At 40.1% G+C, this 12,809-nt stretch overlaps 1 protein-coding gene across 1 annotated transcript; it reads right to left on the reverse strand.

The window, feature by feature from the left end:
* Positions 1 to 708: 708 nt before the first annotated feature.
* LOC121791058 (NAC domain-containing protein 102-like) lies at positions 709 to 1,114 on the reverse strand. The gene is made up of 2 exons (XM_042189113.1): positions 919 to 1,114; positions 709 to 848 (listed from the first exon to the last, which is right to left on the reverse strand). Exons 1-2 carry the CDS (start codon positions 1,112 to 1,114, stop codon positions 709 to 711), a joined length of 336 nt encoding a protein of 111 aa, XP_042045047.1.
* Between the last annotated feature and the right edge of the window lie 11,695 nt (positions 1,115 to 12,809).

Below are 12,809 nucleotides of genomic sequence, written 5' to 3' on the forward strand. Positions count from 1 at the left end.
CTCCGTATTATATCAACACTAAACTTTAATTTTGTTCATTATAGTAACAACAACTCCTCGCTACACTATAAAAATAGATTGGTGTATACTAATATAGAACAAAGAATTACTAATACTTTATTGATGCAAATAAGTAATTATTCAAGGACCGACAAAAATGACAAATTGAGATGATTAATGGCGGACGTATGGAATAGTAGAATATCTAAATAATGAATGATTTTCATTTATGAATAAATTAAATTTTAGAGTTGGTTTGGAGAATCTTATCATTTATGTAAAATCAAGAAAATAAAACAGTGTGGTCAGTGAAAGTAAAACCCTATAATTAAGGTAGGGATAGGGTTTGTTATTATCAACACTAAACCTTGTACAAAATAGTAACAACAACTCCTCACTAGAGTAGAAACATTGTTGTATACTAAACTGAAACAAAGAATTAATATTGTCAACCCTCCTTTAACATTCTTCTGCTCCTCCGATCCTTGCCACCACCCACTCTTCTCTACCTGAAGCCTGGATACAAATTTAAGAAGAAAATTAAAAAAGTAAATTATAAATTAAATGAATAATGTTAATATAGTACCTCTTCATTTCTGGGAACAGGCAAACGGTATAGTTCCATTGTCCAATTTGTTCCTTTCGATTCGGGATAGAAAAAGGTATAATGGATCTTGAAGGCGATAACGACGTTTCCATTCATGTCGACTATTTCTTCTTCATTTCCAGAGATCTCCAGGATCCAACGTCGCCTTCGCAGACAAGTTTCATGTTGTTGATTTTTCCATGGAAATATTCATCCCCATGGACCAAGAAATATTCGTCATAGAGCCGCATCGAGTCATGTACTGCAAAGAATTCGAAATGATTAGAGGTATATATGATTAAATGAATGAATGAATGAATCGAAATCCGTACCTAGATCCTGAGGATGGTGCTGGTAGAAGTGGTGTGCATCGATCTCCTTCATGACGTTAGCTGGGAGAGGTTCGCGGGCCACTATTTTTGTGAGATAAAATTGTATCAGCTCTACGTCGGTTGGATCGAATCGCCAACCGGCCGGCAGATTGACTTCTTTCTCCACAGTTGAACTCTCTCTCCAAACAATGGCCATCTTTATTCAGTTTATAAGTGAGATACATGAACTGTTCAAAATTTAGCCAGCCACTATTTAAAGAGGTCAATGCCGTGACTATGTGGGATTGGTTTGGGATCCTTTATATGATATGTGAGTGTATCATTGAATACTACTTACTACTATTTTATATTTCATACATTCATAATAAATTTACAAATAGGATCATGTCATGTGTTAGGAGTCTTCGTGTGAAGACTTCAGATTTGATTTTGAACTAATGTATTTTTGGAATTTTTACAAATGCACGGTCTATTTTCGGTTTGACTTCAATAGACTTCACCAAAACAAGTGTGTCTGATTAAGGGTTTGTTTGGTTAGTTTTGCAGAATGCATGAAATCACACCTTTTCTTATCTGCACAGGGGTTTAATATTCCGTCGTTGAGTTAATCCTATTCCGCATACATTTTATGATTGCGTGTTCTCGGGTCACCATGGATGCCATATTTGTATCAATTAAGACTATATCGCTTGTGGGTAATGAATACGATACATGTTGGTTGGGGGCAGTCCCGTGAGTGAAGATATCAACGATAAGGACACTCACCGACTGAACATGCCGGAAAGGGAGCTACCAACCTTAATTATGCTCCTTAAAATCACGGGAATTAACCAACAATATTATTATTAGTATGCCTTGAATCTGTATAGTTTGTCACTAGCCAAACGGGGTCTCGTTGTGTGCCTATTTATATAGAAGTATGGCACACAATTCTGTAATCTGAAAACAATCTGAATACAATCTGTTCTCCGTTTCTTGCCCGTGGACGTAACCAACACAACATTGATGAACCACGTAAAGTCTGTGTCTATTTACGTTTCTATTTGTCTCGATTACACAATTGCTCTATTTTGTCACAATAATTTTATTTGTGGGAGGTAACAAAGATAAGTGTTGGCAGGGGATAATGGTAGATAAAAATTGATGGGGGCTATATATTTCAATTTTAATTGTTCAGATTAAGTGGTTGAGTAACGATCATATTCAATTCTCACATCACCATGGATGCCATATTTGTATTAATAAAGTAGCATTGTGGGTAATGATACAAAACCTATTTGTTGGCTGGCGGCAGTCCCGAAATGAGGAGATCGACTATGAGTATTGGAACACTCACCGGCTTAACATGTGGGAAAGAGAGCTACCAGCCCTCTATTGTGCTCCTTCAAATCGCGTGAATGAGTCAACATTGTATTTATAGGAAGCGTCAAAGATTAGGGTTGGAAGGGGACACATGGATAAACAAATTTGGTGGGGGCTATATATGTAATTTTGACTAACATATTCAAGTAATACCATGAAATATCAAACAATGCAAATCCTTTTCAAACTCCTAGTTTTGTAACCAAACACTATCATCTAACCAAACCATCCCTAACTAAACTAAAATGACTTTAAGTGCTAAGAGAACAAAGGATAAATCGGTAACTTTGGCATTGAAGTAAAATATTTAGGCCCTCCTTGCTATGACGAAATGGAATAAGAAGAGAATGAAAGGAAGGTGAGAATGAAATGGAGATAGTAATGTGACAAATTTCATTCCATTAATTATTGTGATTAGCAAGCGCAAGGAATACAAAGTGAATGAAATTGTTGTTCCTTAATTGATTTCATTCATATACTTGGTGACTACAAATAATACAGAAATCAAATGAAATAATAAACAATTAATCAGTGTGTGTGCAGTGTGTGTGAGTAGTATGTTAGTGTGCACAGTGTGTGTGTTCAGTGTGTGCGTGTGTGTGTGCGCGCGTGCACTATGTGTGTGCAGTTTGGCCAATATGTGTGTGTGTGCAGTGTGTGCGCATGAAATGGAAGTAGGAATATCATTCTATTCCATCGTACCAAGCATGTGTTCTTGGTAAGGTTACAGGGATATGAAAATATTATCTCAAAATCACGAGATTTAATTTGGAGGGCAACTTTAATTTCAGTTTTGTATAATAGGCAAAGATTATGTAGAATATGCATTCAATTTTGTAAACATCATCTAAAAAATTAAAACCCAGTCCCAACATAACTTTCTTGAGCGAAAGACAAAATAAACAGGTCTCCGTTCGTTGTATTCACAATCTCACACTCTTCATTCTCACCTTTCGGTCGAGGTCTTCATGCCGCGTCCCTTTTTCCTCTTTAGTATATCTATCTACAAAAAGTAGTCATGTTTTCCATTTCAACATATCCATTAAAATTAGTCTCTATCTATTTATGATAAATTTACTCTTATTAGTGGTGCCATTTTTCACTAATAAAATTTAAATAATTTTTTTTTTATCTCAATCACTTTCTATATTATAAGTGTTTTCGTGTAGTCTGGAAGATTCTAGACATGTAAAAGGTCATTTGTATTGAATTTTGGCCTCCATTTCAGTTGTTGTGTGATAGTCAACTGCATCCCAAATTAAGAATATTTTAGGTGGAAAATAATCTATAACAGTAGTTTTTTGGTGTATAGCAAATGCTTTATTTAGTCTTTGAAAGAGAATAGTTATCTCATGCTTTATTCCATCTATAATATTTTACCGTACCATAATTAATGCATAAATCTACCAAGTACCTCAAATGTAAGGACACAAAGCATGTAAATATTCAAATTCATGATATGGGCATATATCAATATTTGATGTTTCATCATTTTATTTTTACATGATCTAATTATCCGGTGCAATGTCCAGAGACTAAAAACGTAGTTTTTTTTTTTTTCCTCAAAGACTAAAAACGTAGTTCTATAAACATACTTAATTTTTTTAAAAACGTAGTTCTATAAACATACTTAATTTTTTTTGGAAATTTTGTGAAGTTGTTTAATTTTTTGTTTTCAATGGAAAATGAATTTTGCTGCATAATGTGTGACCGAAAATGGTACTAATATTACACGCACATGGCTACACGACCCTCTTCAGCTACGTCACAACTTTTAGGGTGTGCTTCGACATCATGTGCGTGAACGTGCAAGAAAGGCACGACCCGTGTTGTTAATAAAGTCGGTATACTTCCATTTTCCAATTAGTTTTTTTTTTTGGGTTTGGATCGAAACGCCAACCGGCTCTTCATCGGTCGGATCGAAACGCCAACCGGCCGATAGCTTGGTTTCTTCATCAACAACTAAATTCTACTTCCAAACTACGGTCATCTTGAATCACTTCAGTCACTAAGGATCCGTTCGAATTTGGAATTCAATTGCCAAATTATATATTTGGTAAAATGGAATAATTGATTTAAAATTAAATTCGAAGAAATTGTGCACACAGACGTTGTACACACTCATTGAATACACACACTACATATTTTGTGTGTGTTATGTGTGTGAAATTGATGTATTGTGCGAGTGTGAGTGCACTATGTGCGTGTGTGTGCAGTGTGCGTGCTATGTGAATGTAACGAACGAATGTGTCCTGTTGGGTTCCCGGTGGTGCACACCCGAACTCCACATTAGTATGATATTGTCCGCTTTGGGCAAAGCCCTCACGGTTTTGCTCTTGGGGTACTCCCCAAAAGGCCTCATACTAATGGAGTTGGGGTAGTCCATTTATATGCTTGCAACTCTTGTTCATTCTCCGATGTGGGATATGGTTTGCTTCACCACAATCCTCCCCTCAAACCAAGACCACATGTCTGTGCCCCCATGTTACAGGTCACCAGGTCACCACAAGTCTTGGTCGAGCTCACGCAGAGACATCGGAGAACTTGCAAGCGCAACCCACCGAACCCCGAGCCACACAGGCCCAGCCCCTGAACCAGGGCTCTGATACCACTGTAGGGATCAGACTTAGATCGGATTCACTAATTACCAAGACCTCTTTATTCTTGAATAGGGAGCTCAGTCAAACTCCAACCAAGCGACTGATAATACATTCAAGATTACAAACAATCTCAAATACAGATTACAGAAAAGTAAGCTATCTATTACACAAGTTCACGATAGCTTCCTATCTCCAGCTCCTTCAACCTGTACACTAAGTAAACGAGTCAGTAACACAAGAAAACAGATCTTCTCAGATCTGTCACAAATAGACAAGAGAACTTAAGTACACATGAAAGAAACAACAATCAACGGCTCAGACACCCACCGATGATACAGCCTATTCTCCAGAACTCAGACCCAAAGGAGTACCGCCGAATCAACCGGTGAATCACCTCACACTCCCGATTCCAGGCCAACACAACCCCTAAACACCAGATCTAACCGTTCAAGAAATAAAACCTCACAGAACACGCTCCAAAACAAAACCCTAGTTCACCAACTACTCAGCAACCGAAGCGGTTGCCTCCCTAGTTACTGTAGCAAGCTCCTCTACACTTTCAACCGTGAGAGAGCATCAGAAATCCGGCGGAGAACCGTCGGAGAAGAAGAACAGAAGAGAGGGAGCGAGAGAACAGAGAGAGAGCGTCTGAGAGTAGAGAGAGAGTGAGAATATGAGAATGAGCGAGAAAGACCAAGGGTCTTACTCACATAACAAACACAAACCTGGATCCAACGGCTGGAGACAGGGATCCGAGTGAGAGGGGCACGTGGCGGCATCCAGGAGTGAGAGGTGAGTGAATTAGGTCAGGCCCAATTAAGATACACATGGGCTACAAATAAACCAGGCCCAAATGAAGTCCACCAATATTCAACATGTCCAACTTTATATTTGGAATTCAAACGATGGAACTAGAGGAATTGAATAATTCATAATTCAAATATTTTGAGGTACCAAACATTGATTGCAATTGAAGGTCCCGATTCCTAATACCGAACGATGCCTAATAGCTTTCAAATTCATCTGCTATTTATAGAGGTCGATGTGCAAAAACACGACGATGTACAGATTTTTGGCATTTTCAAAATTGTCACTCCCAAGTTAACTAGACTCGTGTGTGAATTGCTAGTCTTCTTATTTATGGTAATATTTGAGTGTATAATTAATTGCTAGATGCAATGGTATTTTTGCTGCGATTGTTGGAATTTATCTTTTTGCTTTCATAAAGACCAGGTCTCGTGCTTTCTCAGATGCGCAGAAACGTATAGACAATAAACGTATTTCGCTTTTTTCGGTTTAGTTTGGTTTTTGAAGTTAGATTTTTGGTTTTTCGATTTCGTTTTTTGAGTTCGGTTCGGTTTGGGTTTTGAACTAAATTCGGTTTTTCGGGTTTGGTTCGGTTTGGGGAAAAAATCGAATCAAAACCCGAATGCTCACTCCTAATCCTCGTCGTATATGGGCTTATTAGACGGCATCAACAATATATGCTCTTACTATTCTTCGGTGATTCAACCGCATAAGATGATGTGAAGATTGAATCATAATCAAAATCGGTAAGCTTGTTAATGCCGTTGAAGTTTGAGCTGGACTTTGGCTGGCTAACGCAGAAGATGTTGAATAATGGATCGTCCATCGAACGACTCTCCGGCGCATTAAACCTCACCAGTTTGGATTTTCCCGTCGCTACTCTATTCACGCTCGGCGGAGGTCTCGAACCTATTGTCCTGTTGTGATTCTAGGATGCAAATTAAGTACAGAAAACAAGTTATAATTTCCTAAAAATACTACTTCTGCAAGTATACAGACGTGCAATGCAGTATAAAAAGTGTTGAACCCACAGGGAGGAGATCAATTGTTAAAACTAGTAAACCTAACTAAAATGCAGTAAAGTTGTTTGATTTTGGGTTTTTTTTCAAGAGACAGGTGAAGGACGAAATGAGAAGGCAAAAGCAAACACAATAAAGAGGGAAGACTACTCCTAGCTTGTTACGGGTCACATGTTCACATGAAGCCTAAAGTCTAATTACTTTCCATTATTTATCGGGATGTTGTTGATTTTACGCTCTCACGCAGCTGATCACTGATCGTGGAATTTTACACCTAAGATAATCTGATCATGTCTTCTAAGCTCTACTCACCAACCCCTCACTCCTATAGTCGCATAGTAAGCTCGAGATTGGCTTCTACGAACGTTCAACCACCCCGGACTATCCATTGATCAATTTTGGCCTAGGGTTCCTTATCTATGTTAGCTCCCTACTCCAAGTTAAAGAGACATTGAAGTTAAGGCCATTCTCGGATTAATTTTCCTAGAAAAACTCAACACGGATTGAAATAAAGACATAGATAAGAACCAAAATATGGAAATCTATAAAAATACAAATATGGATTTATATTTACAAGCTTCCCTCACTAACTAGGAGTAATCCTTAAAATCTAGTCACTCATAGTGGGTAGCAATACAAGAGAACAAGTAAAAGCTACCATATGGGGCTTGATTTTAGGATGAGGCTTGATCTTGTTCTTCTCTCCCCAAGATGGCTCCCAAGCTTCAAATCTCCTTCAAATTCGTCTCTAGCCGCCAAAAGCTGTTGTGGAAGTTATGCCCTAGCTATTTAAATAGTTAGGACTCAAAAACAGGACCATAATATTTGCCCGGCTGGGCGCTTTTTCCTCATAAATCACCCGGTCGGGTGTTTTTCTGTATCGTGATATCCCCCCAAATCGCCCGGTCGAGCATTTTTCGCCCGGCCCGCCCGTTTTTTCACTACAATGCGCAGTCTTCGTAAAATAACCATATCTTCTTCTACTGTACTCCGATTGATGCGTGCGAGGTATCCACGTGAAGCTCTTTAGAAGATAAATTCAATGGTAGCCTTGTAGAAGCATTTAATTAATCTTGGAGGACTAATTACTGTTCTGACTCGGTCCATTTTTCCTTTCTCCTCTCTCTTAGAGCTTGGTCTTTTGTCCTACAGTATATCAATATGAGTCCGTTTTTTGGTTTAAAAAGTGTGTTAAGATAATGTAATGAAGGACTACAATTTGATTCACATCTTGTCCTAGCCATTGTTCGTGCAGATCACACTGTCGTGCAACATCTTCGTTTGGGAGATCTCCACGGCCTCCACCACGACCGTTTCCACGCGCATGACCACGTCCGCCGCCATGTCTACGTTCAGCCCGTGATAATCAACCTGGATCGTGATACCAATTGATGCAAAAACGTATAGAGAATAACTGAATTGGTAGTAATAAATAACTTAATGAATTGAGAACTCCATAGTACAAGAATTCAAAGTCTGTCTTTTTAGTCCAACAGTGAGACCTTTATATAGGCAAAGAGAAATCCTAAACTTATGGAAAAATAAAACTAAAAGGAAATAACTAAAAGGAAAATAAACAAAATAAAACCCTAATTTGGTAGAAGGAAGAACAATTAATATTTTTCCATCTAGTGTACGATGGAACTGCATCAAGATGGATGGGCGTTCCTTTCGTCAAATCTCCCTCTTCTATTTAGTGGATTAGGAAAAAAATTATAATAGTTGAGAAGATTGTTCCAAATTGGAAGGTTGAGAGAGGCTTGATGGCAAAACATATCCATTCTCGTCGGCAATTTTGTCTTCTTTTCCAAGAGATCTCCAGGATCCAACATTGCCTTCTTCTACTAGTTCTTTGATACGAGTAGTCCTTTAGTTTAGATATATTTTATCTTTCATATCTTTTGTTTAGTTATCTTTTGATTCATAGTATCTTTTCGTATCTTGTTTTCTTGTTCCCTAAGCTAGTATTCTAGTATTATAAATAGGGCTAGGTTGTTATCATTTTATTCATTCAATGAATATATTATTTTCCACAAACTTGTCTTGAGTAACAAGAATATCATATTTCGTTTCCACATTGTTGTTCATCGGAGAACGTCCGAAAATCAGCAATTCGTGAGCTTTCCTTTGAGCACGTCGAAGGTTCGATCACCTTATCTCTCCGAGAAGTTAGTCATCCGGCCTCGTTACGGAGAACGTCCGTAACAACTGGTGCTTTCATCCCGTACTCATCCTCCATATCAACAAAAAAAAACAACCGCAGCACCACCATCACAGCCACGCCTAATCCTCCACCTTCTTCATCCATAACCCATATTTCACCAACCAACAAAAAAAAAAAAAATACCACCGAACCCTCCACTCCAACTTCATTTTTTCCCTTATTAGTTATGGCTACTTACCACCAATATCAGCCCCCTCCTTCTAGCGCCAGCGGCGACGATCAGCCGCGATATCCGCGACGCAATTTCCAGGCGGCCACCGAGGCGCCGCACGATGTGGCAGGAACAACCGCGATTTTCTCCACCGGGTTGGAGAAGATCTTGGCTCGATTTGACAGAATGTAACTCAGGCTGGAGAAGTTGGAAGCGCCGCGCGTTCCCGAACCTGATCCCCCCTATTTCTCAGACGAACTTGATGACGAAGGGTATCACTCCCCGCGCGACGCTTGGGCGGCAGACGACAATGTCCACCGGCCTTTCATCCACGGACGACGAGACCGTGGTGGGGATATCCGTCGTCGATGAGGCGCTGCCCGCGCATTACATTGGCGCGACGACCGTCTTCCGTAGCAGAACGTTCATCGGGCGCCGTACCGCGATCGCCCCGAGCCTCGCCACCGCACGTGCTGGGACAGGCAGCGGGATCGATACCTGGGGATGGAAGAGTCCGAACAACAACACTATGTAGACTTCTATTCTGGATCGAGGTGTCGCCGGACTTGCTGGGATCCGCCCTCCCGTACATCCGGTTGTCGTGTGGGAGAGATTCGCGCTCCTCCGCTGCCGGAACCACCGCCACAGCCGGTACCAGAACCAGAACTGTTTTATGGCCCGACGCATCGTGGAACATCGGACACTCCCGAGTCAAAACACACGACGCGCCCCTCTTTCGGCCCCCGAGGCTTTCTTCACGCTTATTCAGACGTGTCGTCACGATTCCCACCTAGCGCGTATACTGGCCAGCAGCGAGAGCAGCCCCAAACCCGGAACCGGCACCTGCACCCCACATTCCCAAGCCCTCGTACCCCCGCACATCCACAGCTCATTCTCGACCAGAAGCCACCGCTGCAGCACGTGCTCGACCAACAACCACAGCCAAGTCACCGCCGCGCAGCAGCGCCACCGGCCCCTGCGGCTGCACCGTCCCCGCCGCTGCACATGGATCAGCAACGATCGCCATCCTGCGGCCATCCTACGACTCGCCTCCGTCAAGCTGAGGCCTGCCTCGAATTGTCCACTACTGTGAAGCAGCCCCTGCTCCAACGCCCGCCCTCCTGCCTGCGTTCCCCGAGCCTCCACTCCGCTACGAAGCTTGTTTCTTGTGAAGAGAAATACTTGGGAATTGAGGGTGATGCAAAAGTGTTGAATCAAGTTGACTTGCGGCTCAATGAGAAGAAATTAGTAGATGATGAAGTACGAGCTATAGAGGTGGATAAAATTGATGACGATGATGGTCTTCATGATTCAAGTAAAAAGAATGAGGAAGAGGCATCGTTAGACGATGTAGAGGAGGACGATTCCATAGAGGAAGTGCCGAAGGTCATCGCCTCATTCCCTGTTGTTCAAGTGCAATCCAAATCTATTGTTGAGAATTGTTGGGGCAAGAAAGGAGATAGTGCTTACACCGGTTTGTGCATAATTGTTGGTGTCTATGTGGATTTGAGTATCAGTGATGTTACAAGTATGAATCATCGATCAACATCGCTCGATACCGATGCAAGGTGATCCCTCCGCGCAATGACATGTTGGATTCGAACATTCTTGAGGCGGTGGACAAGCTTGTCGTTGTGGCGTGGAATTTTGCCGACCACATTGGGTCTCCTTCGTTGATTTTTTATGGCTGTGATGAAGGGAGACGTTCAACTGTTCGGTGTGCGTTTGATCCAGGAGGAGATGATTCGCCGAAGCTTCTGCTTTCAACTTTTCGTCGCTTCGTGGTTCTCACCTTGAGGACAAGGTGGATTTTAACCGAGGGGGAGTTGATACGAGTAGTCCTTTAGTTTAGATATATTTTATCTTTCATATCTTTTGTTTAGTTATCTTTTGATTCATAGTATCTTTTCGTATCTTGTTTTCTTGTTCCCTAAGCTAGTATTCTAGTATTATAAATAGGGCTAGATTGTTATCATTTTATTCATTCAATGAATATATTATTTTCCACAAACTTGTCTTGAGTAACAAGAATATCATATTTCGTTTCCACATTGTTGTTCATCGGAGAACGTCCGAAAATCAGCAATTCGTGAGCTTTCCTTTGAGCACGTCGAAGGTTCGATCACCTTATCTCTCCGAGAAGTTAGCCATCCGGCCTCGTTACGGAGAACGTCCGTAACATTCTTCTTGTAGATTCTTCCATGAAAATATTCGTCTCCATGAATCAAGAAGTATTTTTCAGTAGTCGTTCCAAGCCATAACATGCACATAACTCACAATGATTCGAGGTGTATATGATTTTGAATATGATAAATGAATTAATGAATCAAAATCTGCACCAAGATTCTTAGGATATTGTTTGTAAAAAGTGGTGAGCATCAATATCGTTCATGACCTTAGCCGGGAGAGATTCAGAGTCCATTTTTTTCGACATATTTGATTCGATCAGCTCTTCATTGGAGGGATCGACACACCAACCAGACGGCTTCTTGATTTTTTTTCCACAACTGAATTCTCATTCCATATTATTGCCATCTAGATTCAATCCAGTCGCTAGGAGTCCGTTCGGTACACTAAAATTGAATCTTAACAATTTAATTCTAATTTAATTCCAAATCATTTGTTTGATAAAAAATAAAGTAATTGATATGAAATTAAATTTGAAAAATTGTGCACACACACTACACACTCACTTATTACACACACTACACATTTTGTGTATGTGTGCAACATGTGTGTATACTCTGTGTATGTGTGTGTGAAATGTGTGCATGCGCTATGTGTGTGCGCGTATGGTACGGTGTGCATGAAAGTGTTCAATTTTATAGCTATTTGGAATTCTAAATATCTATTTCGGACATAGAATTCAAATTGAGGAATTGAGAGGAATTGAAATTGTAATTCAATTTCCAACCCAAATATTTTGAGGTTCCAAATTTTAGATTTAGAATTGAAGACTCCAATTCCCCAGCCCCAATCCCATAACAACGAACATATCCTAACCGGGCGGCAGTCTGAGCTCTTCCTCCATAACTTAACTCTCTCTCTAAACAATGGCCATCTTTATTCAGTTTACAGTGAGATATATGAAATGTTTGAAATTCAGCCACTATTTATAGAGGTCAATGCCGTGTGGTTATTACTATGAGTTGTTAACCGTTGGAATAATTTGGGATGCTTTATATGATATATATGTGAGTGTATCATTAATTACTAGTACTTACTAAGTAATATTTTACATTTCATACATTCATAATAAATTTACAAACGAGATCATGTCATGTGTTAGGAGTCTTGTGTAAGACTTTAGATTTGATTTGAATTAATGTATTTTTCGATTTTTTACAAATGCACGACCTATTTTCGGTTTTTACTCTAATAGACTTCTCTAAAACAAGTGTGTCTGATTAAGGGTTTTTTTGGTTAGTTGCAGAATGCATGGAACACACTTTTTCTAATCTGCACAATTTTGGAGGTTTAAATTTCCGTCGTTGAATTAATCCTATTCCGCATACATATTTTGTGTGTGTGCACCGTGTTGGTGTTGTGTGTGCGTATAGTGTGTGAAATGTGTGTGTACGGTGCGTGTGCATGCGCTATGTGTGTGAGTGTGCAGTGCACGTGTTATGTGCATAGTACCTCATGATTTTTGGGCACAAGCAAACGGTATAGTTCCATTCTCCAATTAGTTCTTTTGGATTTGGGAGAATAAAAGATAGATTGTTGGA

This window comes from Salvia splendens, unplaced genomic scaffold (assembly GCF_004379255.2).
Source record: "Salvia splendens isolate huo1 unplaced genomic scaffold, SspV2 ctg710, whole genome shotgun sequence".
NCBI classification, from domain to species: domain Eukaryota; kingdom Viridiplantae; phylum Streptophyta; class Magnoliopsida; order Lamiales; family Lamiaceae; genus Salvia; species Salvia splendens.